The sequence below is a fragment of the Olea europaea genome, chromosome 3, assembly GCF_002742605.1.
Source record: "Olea europaea var. sylvestris chromosome 3, O_europaea_v1, whole genome shotgun sequence".
NCBI lineage: Eukaryota > Viridiplantae > Streptophyta > Magnoliopsida > Lamiales > Oleaceae > Olea > Olea europaea.
Window position 1 is genome coordinate 6984471 of NC_036239.1, and position 18798 is coordinate 7003268.

The 18798-nt window shown below is 35.3% G+C and overlaps 2 protein-coding genes across 3 annotated transcripts; both read right to left on the reverse strand.

The window, feature by feature from the left end:
• Window positions 1-950: 950 nt before the first annotated feature.
• Window positions 951-7954, reverse strand: LOC111384300. 2 transcript variants are annotated; one of them, XM_023008567.1, is made up of 5 exons: window positions 7810-7954; window positions 7607-7693; window positions 3605-4200; window positions 1889-2064; window positions 951-1754 (listed from the first exon to the last, which is right to left on the reverse strand). In XM_023008567.1, the coding sequence occupies exons 2-5, from the start codon at window positions 7629-7631 to the stop codon at window positions 1298-1300; spliced, it is 1254 nt and encodes a 417-aa protein (XP_022864335.1). In that variant the 5' UTR covers window positions 7632-7693; window positions 7810-7954; the 3' UTR covers window positions 951-1297. The 2 variants fall into 2 exon arrangements, with proteins under 2 accessions (XP_022864335.1, XP_022864343.1); XM_023008575.1 differs by having other exon boundaries at window positions 7784-7866.
• A 1176-nt stretch (window positions 7955-9130) lies between these two features.
• Window positions 9131-16802, reverse strand: LOC111384314 (2-oxoglutarate dehydrogenase, mitochondrial-like). The gene is made up of 9 exons (XM_023008581.1): window positions 16639-16802; window positions 14566-16213; window positions 13985-14211; window positions 13569-13901; window positions 11219-11465; window positions 10459-10587; window positions 10160-10375; window positions 9903-10026; window positions 9131-9634 (listed from the first exon to the last, which is right to left on the reverse strand). Exons 2-9 carry the CDS (start codon window positions 16114-16116, stop codon window positions 9399-9401), a joined length of 3063 nt encoding a protein of 1020 aa, XP_022864349.1. The 5' UTR covers window positions 16117-16213; window positions 16639-16802; the 3' UTR covers window positions 9131-9398.
• Between the last annotated feature and the right edge of the window lie 1996 nt (window positions 16803-18798).

Consider the following 18798-nt stretch of genomic DNA (forward strand, 5'->3'; position numbering starts at 1 on the left):
TGTTGGTGTTTAAACTCAACCTTCTGATCGTGTGTTGATGATTGCAGAAGATATGAGAGATCATGGAGAAAGTCAATGGATCGCTAGAACCAAAATGATCAGCGCTATTCCTGGTTCAATAATTCTATTTTGAAAAGTTTATTTATCTGTAATCGTCATACTTTGCATAATGCATAATCTCAGAGAGAACTTGAATGTGTTGTAATCTAGCACCAATATTCGCACTTTTTCCGAGTAGTTCTTGTTCAGTGACTGCAAATTCTTATTTTATTACACTGCATGATGTCATATTTTCATTTATTACATTTAACAATTTTAGAAGGTATCATTTGATGAACTCTTTAAATAATGCGAACTGCTTTTCTTATTTTTTTTTTTTTTTTTTTTTTTAAAACACGACACTTTTGATAACCCATTTTTTTGTTTGTTTATTTTACTTAATTAGTGTGTTTTTGAAACAATAATTTTTCCAAGTAGTTCATTTTTTTATTATCATAATTAATAACAATAATTTCCATTTCGTGCTAAATATTTATATATTTTACCTATATTTGTATATTTTGTCTTCAATATTTGTCCTCCATTTTTTCAGTACTCTTTTTTCTCAAAATTATTTTCGAACACATATTCATACAATAAAATATTTTGCAAGTAAATTTAAAATTTTTCCTACTTTTCAACCACTTATACTCCAAAAAATTACTCATTTTGAAAGAAAAATCTTTTGAAGGCATTTACAAACCAGTCCCAGTTCCTTCCAAAAACTCATCTGTACCGGGTGGATATCAGTGGGTCTTTGACCGGTTCACTTGTCAACTGGTCCATTAGTATGATCCGGACAGGACCAGTGACTGGTTCTACATAATATAGATATTGAGGAGACCACAATGCACCCAAGTTTCGGGCTGAAAATTTAAAACTGCTGTGTGTTGGACGGAAGACAACCAGGCTGAGTAAATGGAAATTGATCAGAAATAAGCACTCAAACCCATTTAAACAGAGGTCGTTCTCATTGTAATTACATACCCTATTTCACACATTATTAACGATAATTAAGCAAGCAACAAAGCACTATTGGTACCTCGCATATATAACGTTCGATTTTTTGTCAACATGAAGTCATCTAGAGTGGCTAGATCGCCCGTCTCTAGCATCAGAGCCAACTATCTACATGTCCCTCGAAGAGAAGCAGAAACCTAACCAGAAGGCAACGGACATCCAATTCTTTTTTTCTTTTCTTTTTTTTTTGGCCTGACAAACGATAGAATTGCTCATTTTATGGACAGAATAATCTGAGTCAGGTAGAAGCCCATTCAAAGTAATGGCATCGAGCACCTCTAGCAGCAGTCCAGTTTCCACACCCAAAGAACAGGCTCCCTTGCTTAGGACCTGGTTTACGAACAATCCCTTTGCTGCTTTTCACCCCACAATAACAAAAAGGATGGTAGTGCACCACTGGAGCTTGCAATTCCCTCAATTTCTGAGGTTGAGGTGATGCAGAAAAAGGCTGTTGTTCCTGGGATGGCTTCCGAGTATAGCAATCATCAATGGTCTGGCAAGTAAGCGAGTTAGTAATTGAAAATTTAAAGCCTTTGTGCATGAGCAATGCAAGTAAGCGGGCAGTGTTTTTGGCATCATCTAGACCACAGTGCGCACGACCTTGCCAGGACAGACCAGCCATCTGGACCGCCTCCTTGAGATTGCACCTCACCCCACCAAAAACCTCACAAAAAGGAACCTTCAAGTTGATCCATCTGGGCAAAGAGAGGGAAATACATGTTAATGCCTACGGACATAACATATTTCGTATAAAAATAAGAGAATGTAGATGGCAGAGAATAGTTTTAAATTTTGATGGCAAGCATTTAAATGAGTACCAGAAATTTACCGATTGAAATAAGGAGGCTTTCTAAGTTTTTTGTAACGGCACTCTGACTCTAGCATTACTCGACAATCCCAATTGGACCACGTAACCACAGCAAAGTTGGTGTTCTTAATCCCCTTCTTCTCAAGCCATTTATCATGCCTAAGAAGAGCTTCACTCAGAGTAACACCCCTGTCCACCTAGTAAAGCCAAACAGTCATATGAGAACAAGTTCCACAAAATTTACAGTCGACACTAAATAACTAGGACTCAGGATAAAGGATAGCATCAGACAGTATGAAGAACATAATTGGTTAAGTTCACAAAACATACCGACATCTGAACTACTTGGCAAATTTTTCACCAGTCAAAATGGAATTTGGGTAATCAGCTTGACAGCTACCAAATTATTTTCTCAAGATTCCATCTAAGCTCATTGTCTCATATCAATCTCATTTCTCTGAGTCTTTGGTCCTAGAGTGACTACAAGTCATAGCATGTGTTTTAGCATATTAGCTGAAAAATCTATTAAGATCTCACTCCAAGTGTCGTGTAGTTTTTTCAACTACTTCACCAGCAAGAAGAAAATTTCTTGGATATTCTGCACTGCAGACAAAACATATATCGTACTTTTACACTTATAGGAATCACCCATTGCTTTGTTTATCATAGAAAATATTTCTCTCAATGAGGACTATAGAATAAGTTACTCTAAAACTGCCGTCTCTTAATAACCAGTTAACTGCAAATGACTGCAAGACATAGCATGTTTTAATCCTATTAGCTGAAAAATCTATTAAGATCTGACTTCAAGTGTTGTGTAGTTTTTTCCTTCACCAGCAAGAGGAAAATTTCTTTGATGTTCTACACTGCAGAATATATTATAGTACTTCTACATTTATGGCAATCACCCATTGCTTTAATCATCCAGGAAAACGTTTTTTTCAATGAGGAATCATAGTTGCCCTAGAGCTGTCAACTTCTAATAACCAATACACTGAAATTGACTGTTAAAGAAACAGCTTCCTTGTGACTAAACTAAATTTGTCCAAGAAAAAAGCTAGATTCTCACGTAAAAATATTATATACTCAAAACAGATTATAACGAGAATATGAAGTGCTAAGGGACTGTCAAGAGTGAATTGTATGGATAAAAAAAATACAGGTAATCTTTATCAAATGTGGGTGACTTTACGGTGTTTCTATTTTCATTTCCTTCGTAGTGGCTAGGTGGAGATGTGTATTCTACAATTTAAAAAGTTCAAGAACAGATTCAATAATAAATGCTCAGTCAGGCTTTCTAAATTGGACTGCATAATCCAAAAGAGTGGCTTTATTATTAATAAAAAAAATGAGGTAAGTCTCCTGATAGGGTGACCCTGATAGATTTAAGAGTTTTTTAAACCTTGATGAAAGGAATGACAGAAAAGCAAAGAATCATGGGAACAGCTATTCAAGCCAAGTAGCACACTGCACACCATCGTGGTTTTATGCCTGGAATATAGCCTTGTGAATTTTCTTCCACAATGAATTTGAAGCGTAACCAAGAAAGTATTGGACCGAAGAAACGATCTCAATATGTGCTCTCTCCCCCTGAAGAAATCCATCTCAGTATATGCTCTCTCTCTCTCTCTCAATGGAAATCTACTAGCCTTATATGGGTATCACCTTCAGTAACTTTTTTTGTCTCTCTCTCTCGACAAGCACGAACAAAATGATTGAAATACATTCAAAACAAACCTGAATTTGTTGGATGCCTGTCAGATCCTTGCAGAAATCACTCAGGAGTTGGTTGCAAGTTGGTCGCACATATGTTTGAAAACATGCTTCCAACTGTCCAGTAATGCTGTTCACTATTACTGATGGGAACTCAATTATCTCTTGTGGATGAGGATTCTTTTCTTTGTCACACGTCGCCTCAAAATCAATAACAATAAAGTATTGAAAATCTTGGAAGCAGTAATCATGTGGATAATTTGGAGGAAACATGTTTGACGGGGTATACTGAAATTGATAATTTATTGCAAATGGGTAGAACCGTCCCTCAAAGGCATTAGGTTGGTGCGTCAGCACATTACTAGAATCGGGATAGAAGGCTGACCATGAGCCAAAGTCATGATGACTGACATCTCTTTGTTTAGATTCTTCAGAAGATTCAGGAGGCTTGCTGCTTAATGTGGCCTCTGGTTTTGTAACAGTTCCACCTGGGTGAGCATAGATGCTCTCTTGGATCCCTGGAAAGCCTTCAAGAGAGTTACCATTAAAATACAGAGTGCAAGGATAACCCTTGTTCTGGAAGCATTTTATGGATGCCTCACAGTTTCTTTCCATGGTATCTGCATTTCAAAAAATAAAATATCATGAAAATATTAAAATCAGAATTCAAAGAGTGATGGTTCGGACGATATAAGAAATCATATAAGCTCTTCCCTGAGGCAAGTGCTATCAATCTAATTTTACTGGGATATGGAGCATATATGTTCATCAATCTATTCCATATTTTTGTCAGAAGTCGGCTATGTTCTAAATAAAATGAGAAGTTATCTCAGCGAGAGATTGGTAATTTTGAACATGATTTCCCAGGGACCAAAATAAAGTATGAGCAGCATAGATCCCACAAGCATGTTTGATAAGCAGTATTTGACATCAGTGGATAGTATAAGGATAAAAATTAAACTTATTTTACTTCTCCAATCCTATTCAATATGGTCCAATATAAAATACCAAACATGCCACACGAATTCCCACCCCCACCCCAATGTTTGTCACTGGAGGTGAATGAAATATAATCACCATTCACTACCACTAGTTTCACATTCTACACTTCTACAGAGAGATTGTTTGCCATTTATGGGGACCCTTTTTTGGCTTTGCAGCAAAGTTTGCCAGAGTCTGCACTTAAGTATTGGGGCTTGGAAGGAAATCAAGATGATGATGTTTTAACTCCTCTCCATCCACCTCTAGTTTGTCCTCTCAATGAAGGTCCTAAAAGGAAAAACCCAGGGCTCTGTCCTATAAGTGCAGCAAAATTAAGCCATAGACCAATACAGATAGCATATCTTGCTGTCATGGTCTGTTCATTTTTAGGTAAAAAGATAATAATATAACAAAAGTACTATTATCTTTTGTTTCGGATCAGATGTGCTACAGAAACTATAAAGGCTTCGGGTAATATTATTTGGCTCAATCCATCTGTAGAATTTGTGTTTCATTTTATCGATACATATTTACCCTATTATCTATATATGTGTGAATTCATATCTTCCCCATTTTTGCCTACAATGAGTATATTTGTTAAACTAGATTTTTTCTTTTCCTGCGATATCTTATTGCTGAATTATTTTAGTTGCAATGCAAAGTGTGTAGTAGCGCAGGGTGGCAGCTGACATATAGAAACACTAAAAGAATTATTTTGGCAACTAGCATCAATATTTTAGTATTTCAAGTAGAATCTTCCCTCTTAACTCCAGCAAGATGAGATGGATCAGGAATAAGATACCATGGCTAGTGTCCTACATTTACATCCCAGCTCAATTTTCCCACCATCTCTAAGACACATAACCTCAATGCCAATCTCAAAATTGATTCTAAACAATATTGTCGCAAACTGTAGTTTTCCGTATGTATTTTCAAGTCATATAACATCGAATCCATGAAAGCACCAAACTAGAGGGGTAAAGTGGGTCCTCCCAGTCTGCCTTCACACTACTATGCCCCAGTAGGCCTTGTGGTTAAATGTAGAGAGCCCAAAGACTTCCACATGGATTGATGATGTGCTGGGCCTGGACTACATGGCACATCTTACACGTCTACAGCTACTCTTACAACCATTTGGCTGACAAAGAGTGGAGTGCTTTGCAACCAAGAATGTGAGCCATTCTAACATTCCCCTTTCCTTTTTAATGAAATTATGCTACTATTACTGGTATTGTAGTGTTTCTTCTTTTTTTTTTTTTTAATTTTAATTTTTTTATTATCTTCTAAAATCATTTGCGTTGTTTCATGATCCAAAAAAATAAATAAAAATATTCATTCCAGTCTCATACCCCTTAAGAATTTGCAGTGGGCATATATTTTTTAGTAATTTTGGATGCATAAAGGTTTACTGGTCAAAGAAGAGAATATTAGTAGCTGTTTTCGGTTTTGTCTTATTTAAACTTAGAAAAAGAAAATAATAGAAGGAGAAGAGAAGAGAGAGAGAACTTTGCCCTTGCAGGGATCAAACCAGATCTAGCGAAGGGATTGCCTTGAAGCCCAAAAACGGTGAATGGTGTCAACACAACACTCTCACGTTAGGAAGTATAGTGTCAACACAACGATCTCATGATAGGAAGTATAGACTCCAAAACGTAGCACGATTCAAATTCTAATTTGATAAATTATTAATGTATTAACTCTGATGACTTTAAAACAGAATCTAAATGAGTAGGCTCCTATGTAATAACAGTGGTTTCCAGAGTTTGTGTATTACATATTTTCTAAATTTACAAAAGTCCTTGACATGAAAACATTTGAATTTAAATTTAAAGGTAATTTAGTAATACCATTTCAATTCTAAAGGTGATTTGAGATGCAGAACTTCTCCAAACAAGTCTCCATTCATCCAAAGATCATTTAAACTTTCTTTTTCTAGATTTTGTAGCCTGCATCACAAATCACAATCATCTCATCTCACAAGCATTCCACTGAAAATGCCAACTAGTGTATACAAAAAGGGAAAGCCAGATCAATTGTTAAAATCCCTGGAAGCTTTAAACTTACAGGACGTGCAGTGCACTTCAAAATATTTGACATGCTTCCTATCACACACCAAAATAAGTGCATGGGACTAAGACATCAATCCATAAACCATTATCCCTCCCAAAACTCGTATATAATTGCTGATTACTAAAAGAGGTTAGGCTGCATAGCTCAAAACTCCTTGCCCTAGTATTCTAGATATATCTTATGACATAATATGAAGTACAGTGCTGCACCAGCTAAAAAAAATGCTTTCTTCTTGACTCTTGTTAACTAATAACTTTTTCCTTCTAGCAAATTGTATTCCAGTATTTCAGTTTCCTTTGTATTGCAAGCTTACATCTCATGTAAATAGGTCTTTCTTTTATAACCAATACAGGCTTTACTTCCAAGTTCCACCCCTCAGAGGTACAGGTGAAGCCCTCACTATGACTTACAATCATAATAATCACATCTATGGTTTGAACGGACACAGAAGCTAGGACACAAAACCAACACAATTTATACAATCATGATCGCGGTGAATCATAGCCCTCCCCCTCATCAGGATTTCTGAGTAAATATTTTTTGGTCAGTCTGATCCACATACGCATTAGCCCCTATCTCAGTATTACTATAACATACAAACACGGAAAGTTCTAATCTTGCTGCACGCAAATTATGAACAAAAATCATTTGTTTCTAGTCTTTTCCAGATAGAAAGAACACGCAAACTATGAACAAAAATCATCCCTTTATATTCTTTCCAGAAAGAATGAAATGAAAAAACAAACACAAATTCAATCGACGTGACAACTAAAAAGCGTAAAAAAGTAAAATCAAAATTCAGAAAAAAAAAAAAAATTAATTACTCGTCTAAATTTAACAAACTCCACGCTGTCAGACGAATAATAAAAATTAGAAAATTGTTCAATCAATACAATTCGAAACAATACTTACACATACGCTCACACTCCCACACCCATCTATTCACACAGAGAAAGGGGCACTGGACAGAAATACCTTTATGCTCTACGGCAACCTTCATGAAGCAGTATGTAGAGATCCGGAAGCAAGTACATCAGATCTCCCCCCCTTCAATTTCCTCGCCTGCAACACCGAATTTCACAATTCACATACATAATCAAAACGCCCACTCAACCAATTCATCAATGTAACTACATTTACACATATACATACAGCATTTATGGGGGGAGGAGAGGAACCTGTGTGCTGTTGTGATTCCGGGGATGGAGTAAAAAGGGAGCGTTGTTTGTGAGTTTCTGCCATTAATATATACTTTAATTACCTCGATTTATTTTGTTATTGTTAATATTTTTATTATTGGGAAAATTATTTGCCGAAATTAATTATTTCTTTTTAATATTCTAAATAAGTTGTTCGTAACTGAACTGAAATCTATCCTGCAGCGTACGTTAACATTGGGCCATCTGCATCGGCGGATAATTGGGATACCATATTCCTATTATATGGATATTAGGACTATGTTTGGTAGATATTAAAATTTTAATTTAAGTTAATAATTAGTTTTAACTATAGATTTTATGGAATCAACTTTTCAACTACGTATTTACGAAAAATTTAATTTTAATCTCTACCAAACATGGGTTAGATATTCATATCCTATTGAATTAGGAATATTAGTTAGGTATTTCTTTTTTGACCTCGTCTCAATTCTTGTGACTTTTGAAATAATCGAATTAAATCAAGCTTAAAAGATAGTTTGACGCAATTTGATATTAGGTCCGATCCAAATGATATTTTTCTCGTAAGCATAGTTAAGACGATCCACTTTAATATATTGATAATAATGTTATAGTGATGACTTGATATGTAATTAAAACATTATGATGATAATTTAATGCTATAATTAATGACAATAGTAATGGATGCTATGAAATTAGTATTATGATGTCAGAAATTACAGCTCTATGATATATTTAACTGTTTAACCTTTATTTAAGTTTCAATTCCATCAATTCAAACAATTAATAAGACTGCGGTTGATTTGACGTTTTCGAGCCATTTTTCGATTTCTTTTTTCGAAAACGCGAAATACGCATTTGGTCCGTCGTTTTTGAAAATGCATTTTCAAAAACGAGTTAAAATTTATAACTGAAAATGCAAAACGACTTTTTATTGTTTTAGGCATTCATAGTTATAAATTCTCAAAACGCGAAAAACATCTAAAACGCGCCTTTTTTTGGGAAAACTAAAAATCGTTTTGAAACCTAAATTGAAAATGGAAAACTAAACCAACCATACGCTAATTAATCAGTTTGATTCTATTACATCTTAAAGATTGAACTCTTAAGCCTGTATGATTGCGAAAGTGAAAAAGGCAAACCAATTCTATGTAAGTTGGAAAAGAAAAACCAACCAAAACCATATAAATGCATTTTCCACTCAATTGGCCAAAACTATACTTCAAGTGTTTGTACCTTAGAATTCGAACTCCATTTCCACTTTCGCATCAATCAGCTAAAATAGAAAACGAATTCCTCAAATGTGACATTTTTTATAGAATTGAAGTCAATCAAACGAATCCTTAGTATAAAGAAAGGTTACCTTCTCAAGGATCATTATCAATTCAGTACATTTTATTCTCACCTTTAGTAGTACCAAACTGAAGAAAATTCTAAAGCGTTATTCATTTTATGTGAGAAATTGATGTCAGCAAACAAAATAGCATCTCTTGAAATACCTTTCAAAAGAACCAACAGAAACTGAAGTGCTCAAAAAATTTCTTAACATGAAATTTCTCTTTGAAATTCATTGGTTGACCACTGAGAGATTATGGAGATTCGATTGGATCAGGCTGTACACTTTTCTGAACTAGTTCGGTCTGCTCTTTGACATGAACCTGGTAGAAACCGGTAGCTGTGGCAGCAGATGGAGCACGGCCAACATACTTGATGTCCTCCATAGTGCCCCTTCCCAGTGCTTTCATAGCAGTATGTAGACGAGGCGCAATGTAACTGTAAGCTCCCATGTTCATTGGCTCTTCCTGACACCAAACAACCTCTGCATCTGAAAGAATCAACAAAGAAATAAAACCAAAATGAGTTGGCAAGATGAGTCAATTTAGTCCCGGTGGCCAGAAAAACTGTCTTTGAATGCAGCTTCATTCATCTTGTATCTATTTTTCTTGTGCCTAAATAAAATTTAGTTGAGACAATCTTGATGGTGTTTCTCATATCCAACAAAGCATGGATTGGCTTACACGTTACGAGTAAATAAAAAAATGGATTGAAAAACTTCGAACAGGATAATACAATTGTCAATGTAAAAGACATACTTGGGTATCGTTTAAGTTCCCGCTGGACGAGGTTATAAGGGAAGGGACAAAGCTGCTCCACCCTACAAATTGCAATGTCCTTTCCATTTGTTTTCTTCCTCTCCTCATCAAGCTCGTAATAAACCTGCACAGCAAGCAAAAATGCTTTATGTGCATAAAAATTTGTACAATGATGTACCCAAACAGGGGAAAAAGAAATAACTAAGGATTAGTGAAGAAAAAATGGAAGACGGGAAAAACAGAAAAGTTTTTCACACCTTTCCTGAGCAAAGAATCAGACGTCTAATTCCCTCTTCAAGATCTGAGTGATCATTTTGGTCCTTTATCAGGCGTTTAAATCTGGTCCCTTGTTTGTCAAATCCTGGATGGCCTTGAACGTCGTCAAACTCAGATAAATTTGACTTGCAGTCTTTGTGACGAAGTAAGTTCTTCGGTGACATCACAATGAGAGGCTTGCGGAATTCCCTGTGTATCTGGGGCATAAAGATGTGAAAGATAAGAAAATCAAGACAACCTATAGAAGACCACAAATATATGCCCAGTTAGTTCTACTTACTTGACGCCGCAAAACATGGAAATAATTTGCAGGAGTAGTGACATTCACCACCTGCCAATTGCACTCCTGTATTTGTGTCCTAAGGGTAGGGTCCATCTCAGGGATAATATAAGGATGGTCGTCACTCATCTGAAATCAAAATTTATAATGTGATGGGTTAAATTCAATTTCTTGGACAAGCAACCAATTGTAGTGAACTAAAGGCATAAACAAAAAACTTGTGATGTGGCTGAAAATATGATAATCACGATAGGTATAACTTAAATGTATAAGAAGTCCAAAAGTTAACAATTGAAACCAGAGAAATCAAAAAACAAAGATATACATGATTTCTTCATTTAACCCTCCCCTAGATGTCAAGAGGTCGTATCAGAACTGCTTGATTGTATGTGGTGAAGCAGATATACAAAACACATGGAACAAAAGTAGATATAGAGTACCAATTCCAACATAAAGTTACTTCATTAATGTAAGTTCGAAAATTTGATATATGAGGTGAAATGGGGTGGTTAATTTTTGTGGCACTAATATTTCCTTCACTAACCCACGCACCCATACACCCTTCCCCGGGATCACACACACACACACAGAGAAAGCACATCCATATACCCATAGAACAGAAAAGGTAAAAGAAAAGGAGTAGACACTTAGAAATATAATCCCCCAAAGTAAAAAAAAAAAATTAAGGAGAAAGACTACATGCAATGCAGTTCATATATAAGGTATACATGCAAGTGTGAGTACAAGGAAAGGGTAGCACCTGGAGGAAACGTTCCAAACGGGCACTCGAGTGTTCAGGGCCTTGGCCGTCATAACCATGAGGTAGAAGAACAACTAATCCAGTCTGCCGCAGCCATTTTGACTCCCCACTACTGAGAAATTGATCGAAAATCACCTGAGCTCCATTGGCAAAATCACCAAATTGGGCTTCCCACAATACCAGAGAGTTGGGGTTTTCCATCGAGTAACCTAATTCAAATCCCAAAACCCCAAATTCTGATAGAGAGCTGGCAGGCGAAAACGAAAACGTTAATAAATTATCCAGAATCTACAAAACATTCGCCTAGAGTTTGAAATACATATGAAGCAACTCAAATGCTAGGCAATGTCAAGGTAAAAGTGCATATATCAGAGCAGAATGAAAGCTAGCAGAACTGGCTTTCATTCGGATAAATGATAATTAATGAGCAAAAAACTTGATTTAATTTTAGAAAGTAAGAATATTGTGCTGTGCTGGGTAGAGAATATAGAGTTTTCAATCAATCCCATGTTACACGAGAGGAACAAATTTAGTCACTCTTCCACAATATAAGGCGGATGGCTCTACAAAAATGCTACACAAAAAAAATGGTAATAGTATGGAGAAAATATAATCATTTGGCAAAAACTAGTAGCACATATCAACTGATTATGCTAACAACCTTGATAACTATCCTAAAAATAGCATTGTAGTTGAAATGTCATGTGTTAAGTAGCATCCTTTCCAATGTATTTCAATTTTCAAAAGATAAATCAATTAACAACTACTATAATCAATCACATCCTTCATTGCTAAAAAATGTAAAAGAAGCGAACAAAAGAGGTCACCATTATTTCAAATCAAATTAATGTGGCTTTCAAATCTTTCTTCTTTACAATTTTTTTATGAATAGTGGGGTGGGGGGGGGGGCCCCTAATTACAATTTTTTTATGAATAGTGGGGTGGGGGGGGGGGATCCTCAATAAGATACCATGGGTAATGCATACAAAGACTTCACACATGATGCAATAAAGCCCTAAAACTTCAGGAATAAAAATGCATAATGTCAAACATTTCTTTAACATGAAAGGAAAGATTTTATGGACTAAATATGGAAAAGAAAAAAATTATATTTAATTATTGGTTTTTGTTTCAATTCAGTTAGTTGAGCTAGGATAAAGATGCATCTCATGTGGTTATAAACTTCGTAGATATTATAATGCAAAATCCTAGATGCGCCTGAAAGGAGGGTTTATTTTATTTAAATTAAATAACTAAAGTTTTATCTTTTGCTGAAGAAGCAATAGATATATCTATCCATGATACACTCCTGTAGAAGTCTGATTACTGTCAGTGTGCAATGAAATTATCCACCTTGAACCTGACAGACTTCCTAATTCTAAAAAAGCCTTGTTGATTTTATATGAATAGTGGGGAAAAATAAATCCTCAATGAGATACCATGGGTAATGCATACAAAGACTTCACACCATGATGCAATAAAGCCTTAAAACTTCAGGAATAAAAAAGCATAGTGTCAAACATTTTTTCAACGTGAAAGGAAGGATTTTATGGACTAAATTTGGAAAGAAAAAATTTATATTTAATTATTGGTTTTTGTTTCGATTCAATTAGTTGAGCTAGTGTAAAGATGCATCTCATGTGGTTATAAACTTTGTAGATATTATAATGCAAAATCCTAGATGCACCAACGGACTAAATGCATCAGCATATAAATCAGGTAAAATAGAATTTGAAAACATCAAGAAAAAAAAATCTTTTTTGGTTTTAAACCTGCGACTAAAAGGAGGGTTCATTTTATTTAAATTAAATAAATAAATTTTTATCTTTTGCTGAAGAAGTAATAGATATATCTATCCATGATACACTCCTGTAGAAGTCTGATTACTGTTAGTATTCAATAAAATTATCCACCTTGAACCTAATAGATTTCCATAATTCTTAAAAAGCCTTGTTGATTTTATGAGTACCATTAATGGTTCCTCATTCTCCGAGACTCAGTTAAAATCAAAGTGCAAACACCATATCCAAAAAATAATAATTTGAGAAACAATTTAATCAAAATTTCCTCCATTTCAAAAATAATGTCCTGTTTGACATTTCTTGCAGCCATCTGGACAATTTTTCAAAGTGAAATTCATGATAATATATGTTAACGTGTGGACAATACCGAAATTAAAAGTAAATTCAATCATGATTAGAAAGGTTTCCAACTTGCCAAGCTTATAACCAGCATAAAACCTATTCCGTAAAACTTTTCAAATTGACACGAAAAGGTCTGCCAGGACACAAAAGGAAAGCAATAAGGGCAAATTACATATATAGAAAGCAGATATGGTACCACAACTTACCTGTTGCTTACAGTAAACATCTCTTCATTTTGGTTCATCATAACATGATCCAAGGGGCAGTACTGGTCCCCCGTTTCCTGGTCATGTAGAACAGCATGTCTGTGACTGAAAGTGCCTCTCTCCACATCCTGCCCACTCAACCTCACGTGATTTCCCTCTACAAGCAATGTTGCAAAAGCAAGTGCTTCTCCCACTGCCCAATCAATACCCTCACCTGTCTCTATCATCTTTGCGCGATCGTCAAAAATTCTCTTCACTGCTCTATGAGGTTTAAAATTTTCAGGTAGGGTTGTAATAGCCTTACCAACATTCTTCAAGATCTCTGGTTTGACACTGCAAATTAGAGAAGTTCACAGCCTCGAAACTCATTGACTTATAATAGAAAATATAAAACAGATTGATGAACATAATATTACCCAGTGTTACGAATACGTGAAAGTTGCTCAGGAGACTTGAAACCCATCCAGTAAGCTGAAAGCCAGTCCCTTCTTTGAGGGACATAATCTTTGCTGGCCAGAAATTCTTCATTAAGAATCGATAGGACCTTGCTGTTTATCTTATCAACATCTTCTTTTGAAACCTGGCCAGATTCTAACAGTTTCTTTTGGTAGATCTCAAGTGCTGACAGATGATTTCGGATGACCTACAAAATGCATCCAGAGGCAAAGTGAAACTTCTAAAGATCCGTAAAGGAATAATACTTTCAAAAGTATAGCACCAGTGAGAAAGAAAGTTAATTTCCGCCCAAAGGCAAAGTGAGACTTCGAAAGACTAGCAAAAAGAATTTTTACTATTAAACAGTGAGAAAGAAAGTTAATTTCCATCCAGAGGCGATGTTAAAGACCAGTAAAAGGAATGATACTCTTACATATCTAGCATCAGTAAGAAAGAAGGTTAATTTTGAGAAGAAAGAGTTCCACTTAAGCTAACAATGAGGGTCATTGTCCCTTAAAACTGATGATTCCATTAAGTCAGAAGGAAAATAAACATCACTAACCTTGTACATTTTAGGCTGGGTGAAGGATGGCTCGTCAATCTCATTGTGCCCAAATCTACGATAGCATACAATATCTACCACAACATCAGTATGGAATGTCTGACGCCACTCTGCTGCAAGTTCACAGGCGTGAACAACTGCCTCTACATCATCACCATTGACGTGGAAGATTGGAGTACTCAGAGCTTTGGCTACATCTGTACAATACTGTGAGGATCTTCCTGATCTTGGGTCAGTAGTGAATGCCACTTGATTGTTTACCACAATGTGAATGGTCCCACCAGTAGTGTAATTTGGAAGAGCACTAAGATGCAATGTCTCATACACGACACCTTGTCCAGGGAAACTACCGTCTCCATGAATTAAAATACCCATGTTCTTCGTTCTATCCACATCATTGGAGTAGTATTGTTTGGCTCTAGTTTTCCCAACCACGACAGGGTCCACAGCTTCCAAGTGACTAGGATTTGCAACCAAAGACAAGTGAATTCTCTTCCCACCCCTTGTTGGCCGGTCATAAGATGTTCCCAAATGATATTTAACATCTCCAGTTCCAATGTAGAGGCGAATCTCATCCACAGGTTTTGTACCGCCACTAAATTCGCTAAATATCTGTCGCAGTGGTTTCCGAACGACGTTGCCCAGAACATTTAGTCTGCCTCTATGTGACATTCCAATGACAATGCTCTCTACCCCAAGATCTGCTGATCTATCAAACATCTCCTTCATGCCAGGAATCAATGTCTCGCAACCTTCTAGCCCAAACCTCTTTGCTGCAGTCCATTTTGTTGCCAAGAAGTTCTCAAACTGGGTGCTCCATATAAGCCTGTCAAGGATAACCTCACGGCGCTGACGGTTGTATTGTGTTGGTGTCGGAGTCTCAATCTTGTCTCTTAGCCAATTACACTTTTCACGATCAGCAATATGCATGTATTCATAACCAATTCTTCCACAATAAGCCTGTTCTAACCTAGTCAGTATCGCTCTCAAGGTTTGCACGGGACGATTCTCAGACAAGAACCCAGATATTCTCCAAACACCAATAAAAAATTCTCTATCGAGATCAGCTTCTGTAAACCCATAAAGGGCTGGGTCTAAATCATCAGGAATAGGCCTCTGTTCCAAATCTAATGGGTCCAACTTGGCTTTCATGTGACCATAAACCTGGTAAGCTCTCACAAGCAACAACAGCCGCATACTCTCTTGGATTGTTTGGCCAGAAATTCCAGGCGAGGTGGTGGCCTGGCCAACAAAGTTCCTAAAGAAATTGTCCCAAGATTCATCCACGCTATTAGGATCTTTCTCCCAAGCCCTCTGGAGCTCCTCAAGATAAACACTGCTTGTCCCATCTAAAAAGCTATCAGTCAACCTGGAGAGAGGAACGGGACGCGGAACAGGAGCAGATTGTGCCTTTGACTTAAAAACTGTAGTGTGGAACTGCTGGTTCTGAGCACGAGTGACCTTTGTTCTCGTCACATACGAACTGCTTTGCGAAATAGTTCGCCTAATAGCCAACTTTGCCACACTGGAACCAGCTCTAAACCAAGCCATTGGCACTAACCAAATCTGATAAATTACGCCAAATATCTAAAACCGCAGTTGTCAACCAAACTTAAGCTCTATGAACTCCGGTTCTATTTCCAAAAGCCTAGCCAAACAAAAGTAGGCCAATAAATATACTGTTAAATAAAACCACGCCATATGTTTAATTTACATTTGCACACCGAATTATTAGCATAATATAGAATATGAAAAGAAAACATTAAATTAGCCGGTTCTGAAGGCAAGGATAATAACCATAAACAACCACACTAAAATTCAAGAGAGAGATAGTTGAGAAAATCACTGTAACCATTGTTTAAGGAAATCACCATCAAGAAACAACAAATTTGGCAATAAAAATAAATTATAAGGAGCTACAAGACTAAAATAGCGGCAAGGCAGAACGAGATCTTATATCGAGGTTGATATTAAATCATTCACAACAATAGCTCAAATAAAATCATTGACCACAATGAAATCGAGTGATAAATCAACAGTTTTAAGTATAATTCAATAAATGTAATGAGATACCTGATTATTGTCACAGATGTAGACGGAGAAATAGTATAAACCCTAGATTATTATTGCAGAGGGAGGCTGCTATTCTTCCCATGTTGCGGAAAGAGAGTTCATAGTATATTTCCTTTATTACTATTTCATTTTCCGAAAAGAAATGTCTCAACTGGTTGGCTTGGCTTGGCTTGGCTTGGCCCAGCCCCGTTGACCAGATAATTTAGGAAACAGGAATAAGTTCTCGTTTAAGATAGCTTAAAAATGGCTAAAAATTTTGATGTCAAAATTTTTAATTAATTTTGGTTACATCTTTTATTTAACTTATAATTTTTATTAAAATTTACTAAAATTTATATAGAAAGAATTGTCAAATAATCCCTAAAACTTTACATTTATACGACAATGTAGTTAGATCGTAGATCTAAAATTAATGGTTCTTCATTTTTTATGCCTTGGTTTTATCGTTATTTTGATCAATTAGCATATTTTTGATTCTAATGATTTTGTTCAAATATTCAAATTGATTGTTGTGAAATCGAGGTAAATATTTTGTCAAATTTTTGTATTTGTTATTATTTTTTGCTTAATTCAAAATATTTGGGGCAAATAAATTTTTTACGCCTTCCCAATATACTTTTTTCAAGGGAACCATCAAATGCAAATTAATAAAAAGTAGAGATAAGAGTGAGACGCTAAAACAAGAAAAAAGAAAAAAAAGGGGTAAAATAGAATAAAATTGAAAAACATCAATATGTGATGGTTGAACCTTTGATTTTTCATGACTCGATCCTCTATTGGAGCTGACTACTTGTAAAAAATAAAAAATAAAAAAAATTGATAAATTAAAATCAACGATGATTAAAAGAAGGTAGAAACAAATATGTAAATTTAAAATTTAAATGAAAAGATTTAGGTCGATGCTCCCCGGTTGTTTAAATCATAGGTACCGGATTTCGAATGTAATGCCCCGAATGTTTATAGAATTTAATTATTTGGGGATAGAGATTTTAACCTAGATGCCTTTTAATAATTTTGAAAGTTGAGAGACTAAAGTGAAATAGTTAAGTTTAATATTATTTTGGCCAATAATTAGATTCTGATAGAGGGAAAATACATATATTGATATTGGACTCTTTTTATAGCTAGTAATTAATTAGAAGTTTTTTACTTGAGAAAATTTTAATTCAAATAATTCAAGCCTAAGTCCGTGTTTGGCATTGATTTTTCACTCCAAAATATCAAAATTTTGACCGTTATTTCATTATTGAAGTCGTCATTTTTTACTTCTTCTCTCACAGGTAGGACCTACTTTTCTCTTAAATGGTCAAAAAATTAATTTTCAGAATCACTTTTGAACAAGCCTTAAGATATTGATGTTTAAAGAAATTGTTATTTATTAGTATTTTATTTAAATTGGATTTTGCATGAGAGCCTGCCACGTGTTTTATTTGATAGATAAATCAATCATTTTTTTTTTATTTAATTGGTAAATTGATAAAGTTCCAACATTGTCAAGTACTATGGAATTAATTACTATTAGGGTGCGTTTGATTGTCAATATTTTTCATAGAAAATGTATTTTTTTTTCCTCTCATATCCCTGCTTTTGTATTGTTTGATTGACTTTTTTCATGAAAAATATTTTTCTATTTTTTGTCACGTAATCATATTTTTCTCAAAATTAAGGAAAATATTTTCTTTAGAATGAGCGGGATTTGATTTTCTAGAGAACTCACTCTCTCATCTGCCCACCAATAAAAAATGAACATGTATAATTTATTTTTAGGTCGGAATAAAATCAATCAAATATATTTAATTGATAATTTTCATACAAATAAGTTCTAAACAACTGAATTGCCTAAAATTTATTTTCTTTCTATACAAATTACATGCTTACAATCAAAGACATCCTTAGAGTAGGATTGATATGTGTAGTTATTCTAATTTCTAGTTATACATGATGACCTCACAAGTTGACCAGAAATCCTTTATTTATTACGGGGCAAAATGCTATTACAATTCTGCTGGGTGTACAGAATTTGGGCTCACAGAAAATGTCCAGATGAGCTGGCAGCTTAAAAAAAAAAAAAAACAAATAAAAAGTCAGACCAACTGTCCCGTCCCATTTAACCCTCTTACACCCAGCAAAATTGAATGGTAACCACTAATGCCTTACCCC

Coding starts and splice junctions, on each gene's coding strand:
- LOC111384300 (XM_023008567.1), bottom strand. CDS start 7,631: ATGAAGGTTGCCGTAGAGCATAAAG. Junction 4,201..7,606: donor GGTTGCCGTAGAGCATAAAG/GTATTTCTGTCC, acceptor TTTGAAATGCAG/ATACCATGGAAAGAAACTGT. Junction 1,755..1,888: donor AAGCCTCCTTATTTCAATCG/GTAAATTTCTGG, acceptor CTCTTTGCCCAG/ATGGATCAACTTGAAGGTTC.
- LOC111384314 (XM_023008581.1), bottom strand. CDS start 16,116: ATGGCTTGGTTTAGAGCTGGTTCCAGTGTGGCAAAGTTGGCTATTAGG. Junction 13,902..13,984: donor TCACGTATTCGTAACACTGG/GTAATATTATGT, acceptor TCTAATTTGCAG/TGTCAAACCAGAGATCTTGA. Junction 10,588..11,218: donor GTTTGGAACGTTTCCTCCAG/GTGCTACCCTTT, acceptor TTTTGATTTCAG/ATGAGTGACGACCATCCTTA.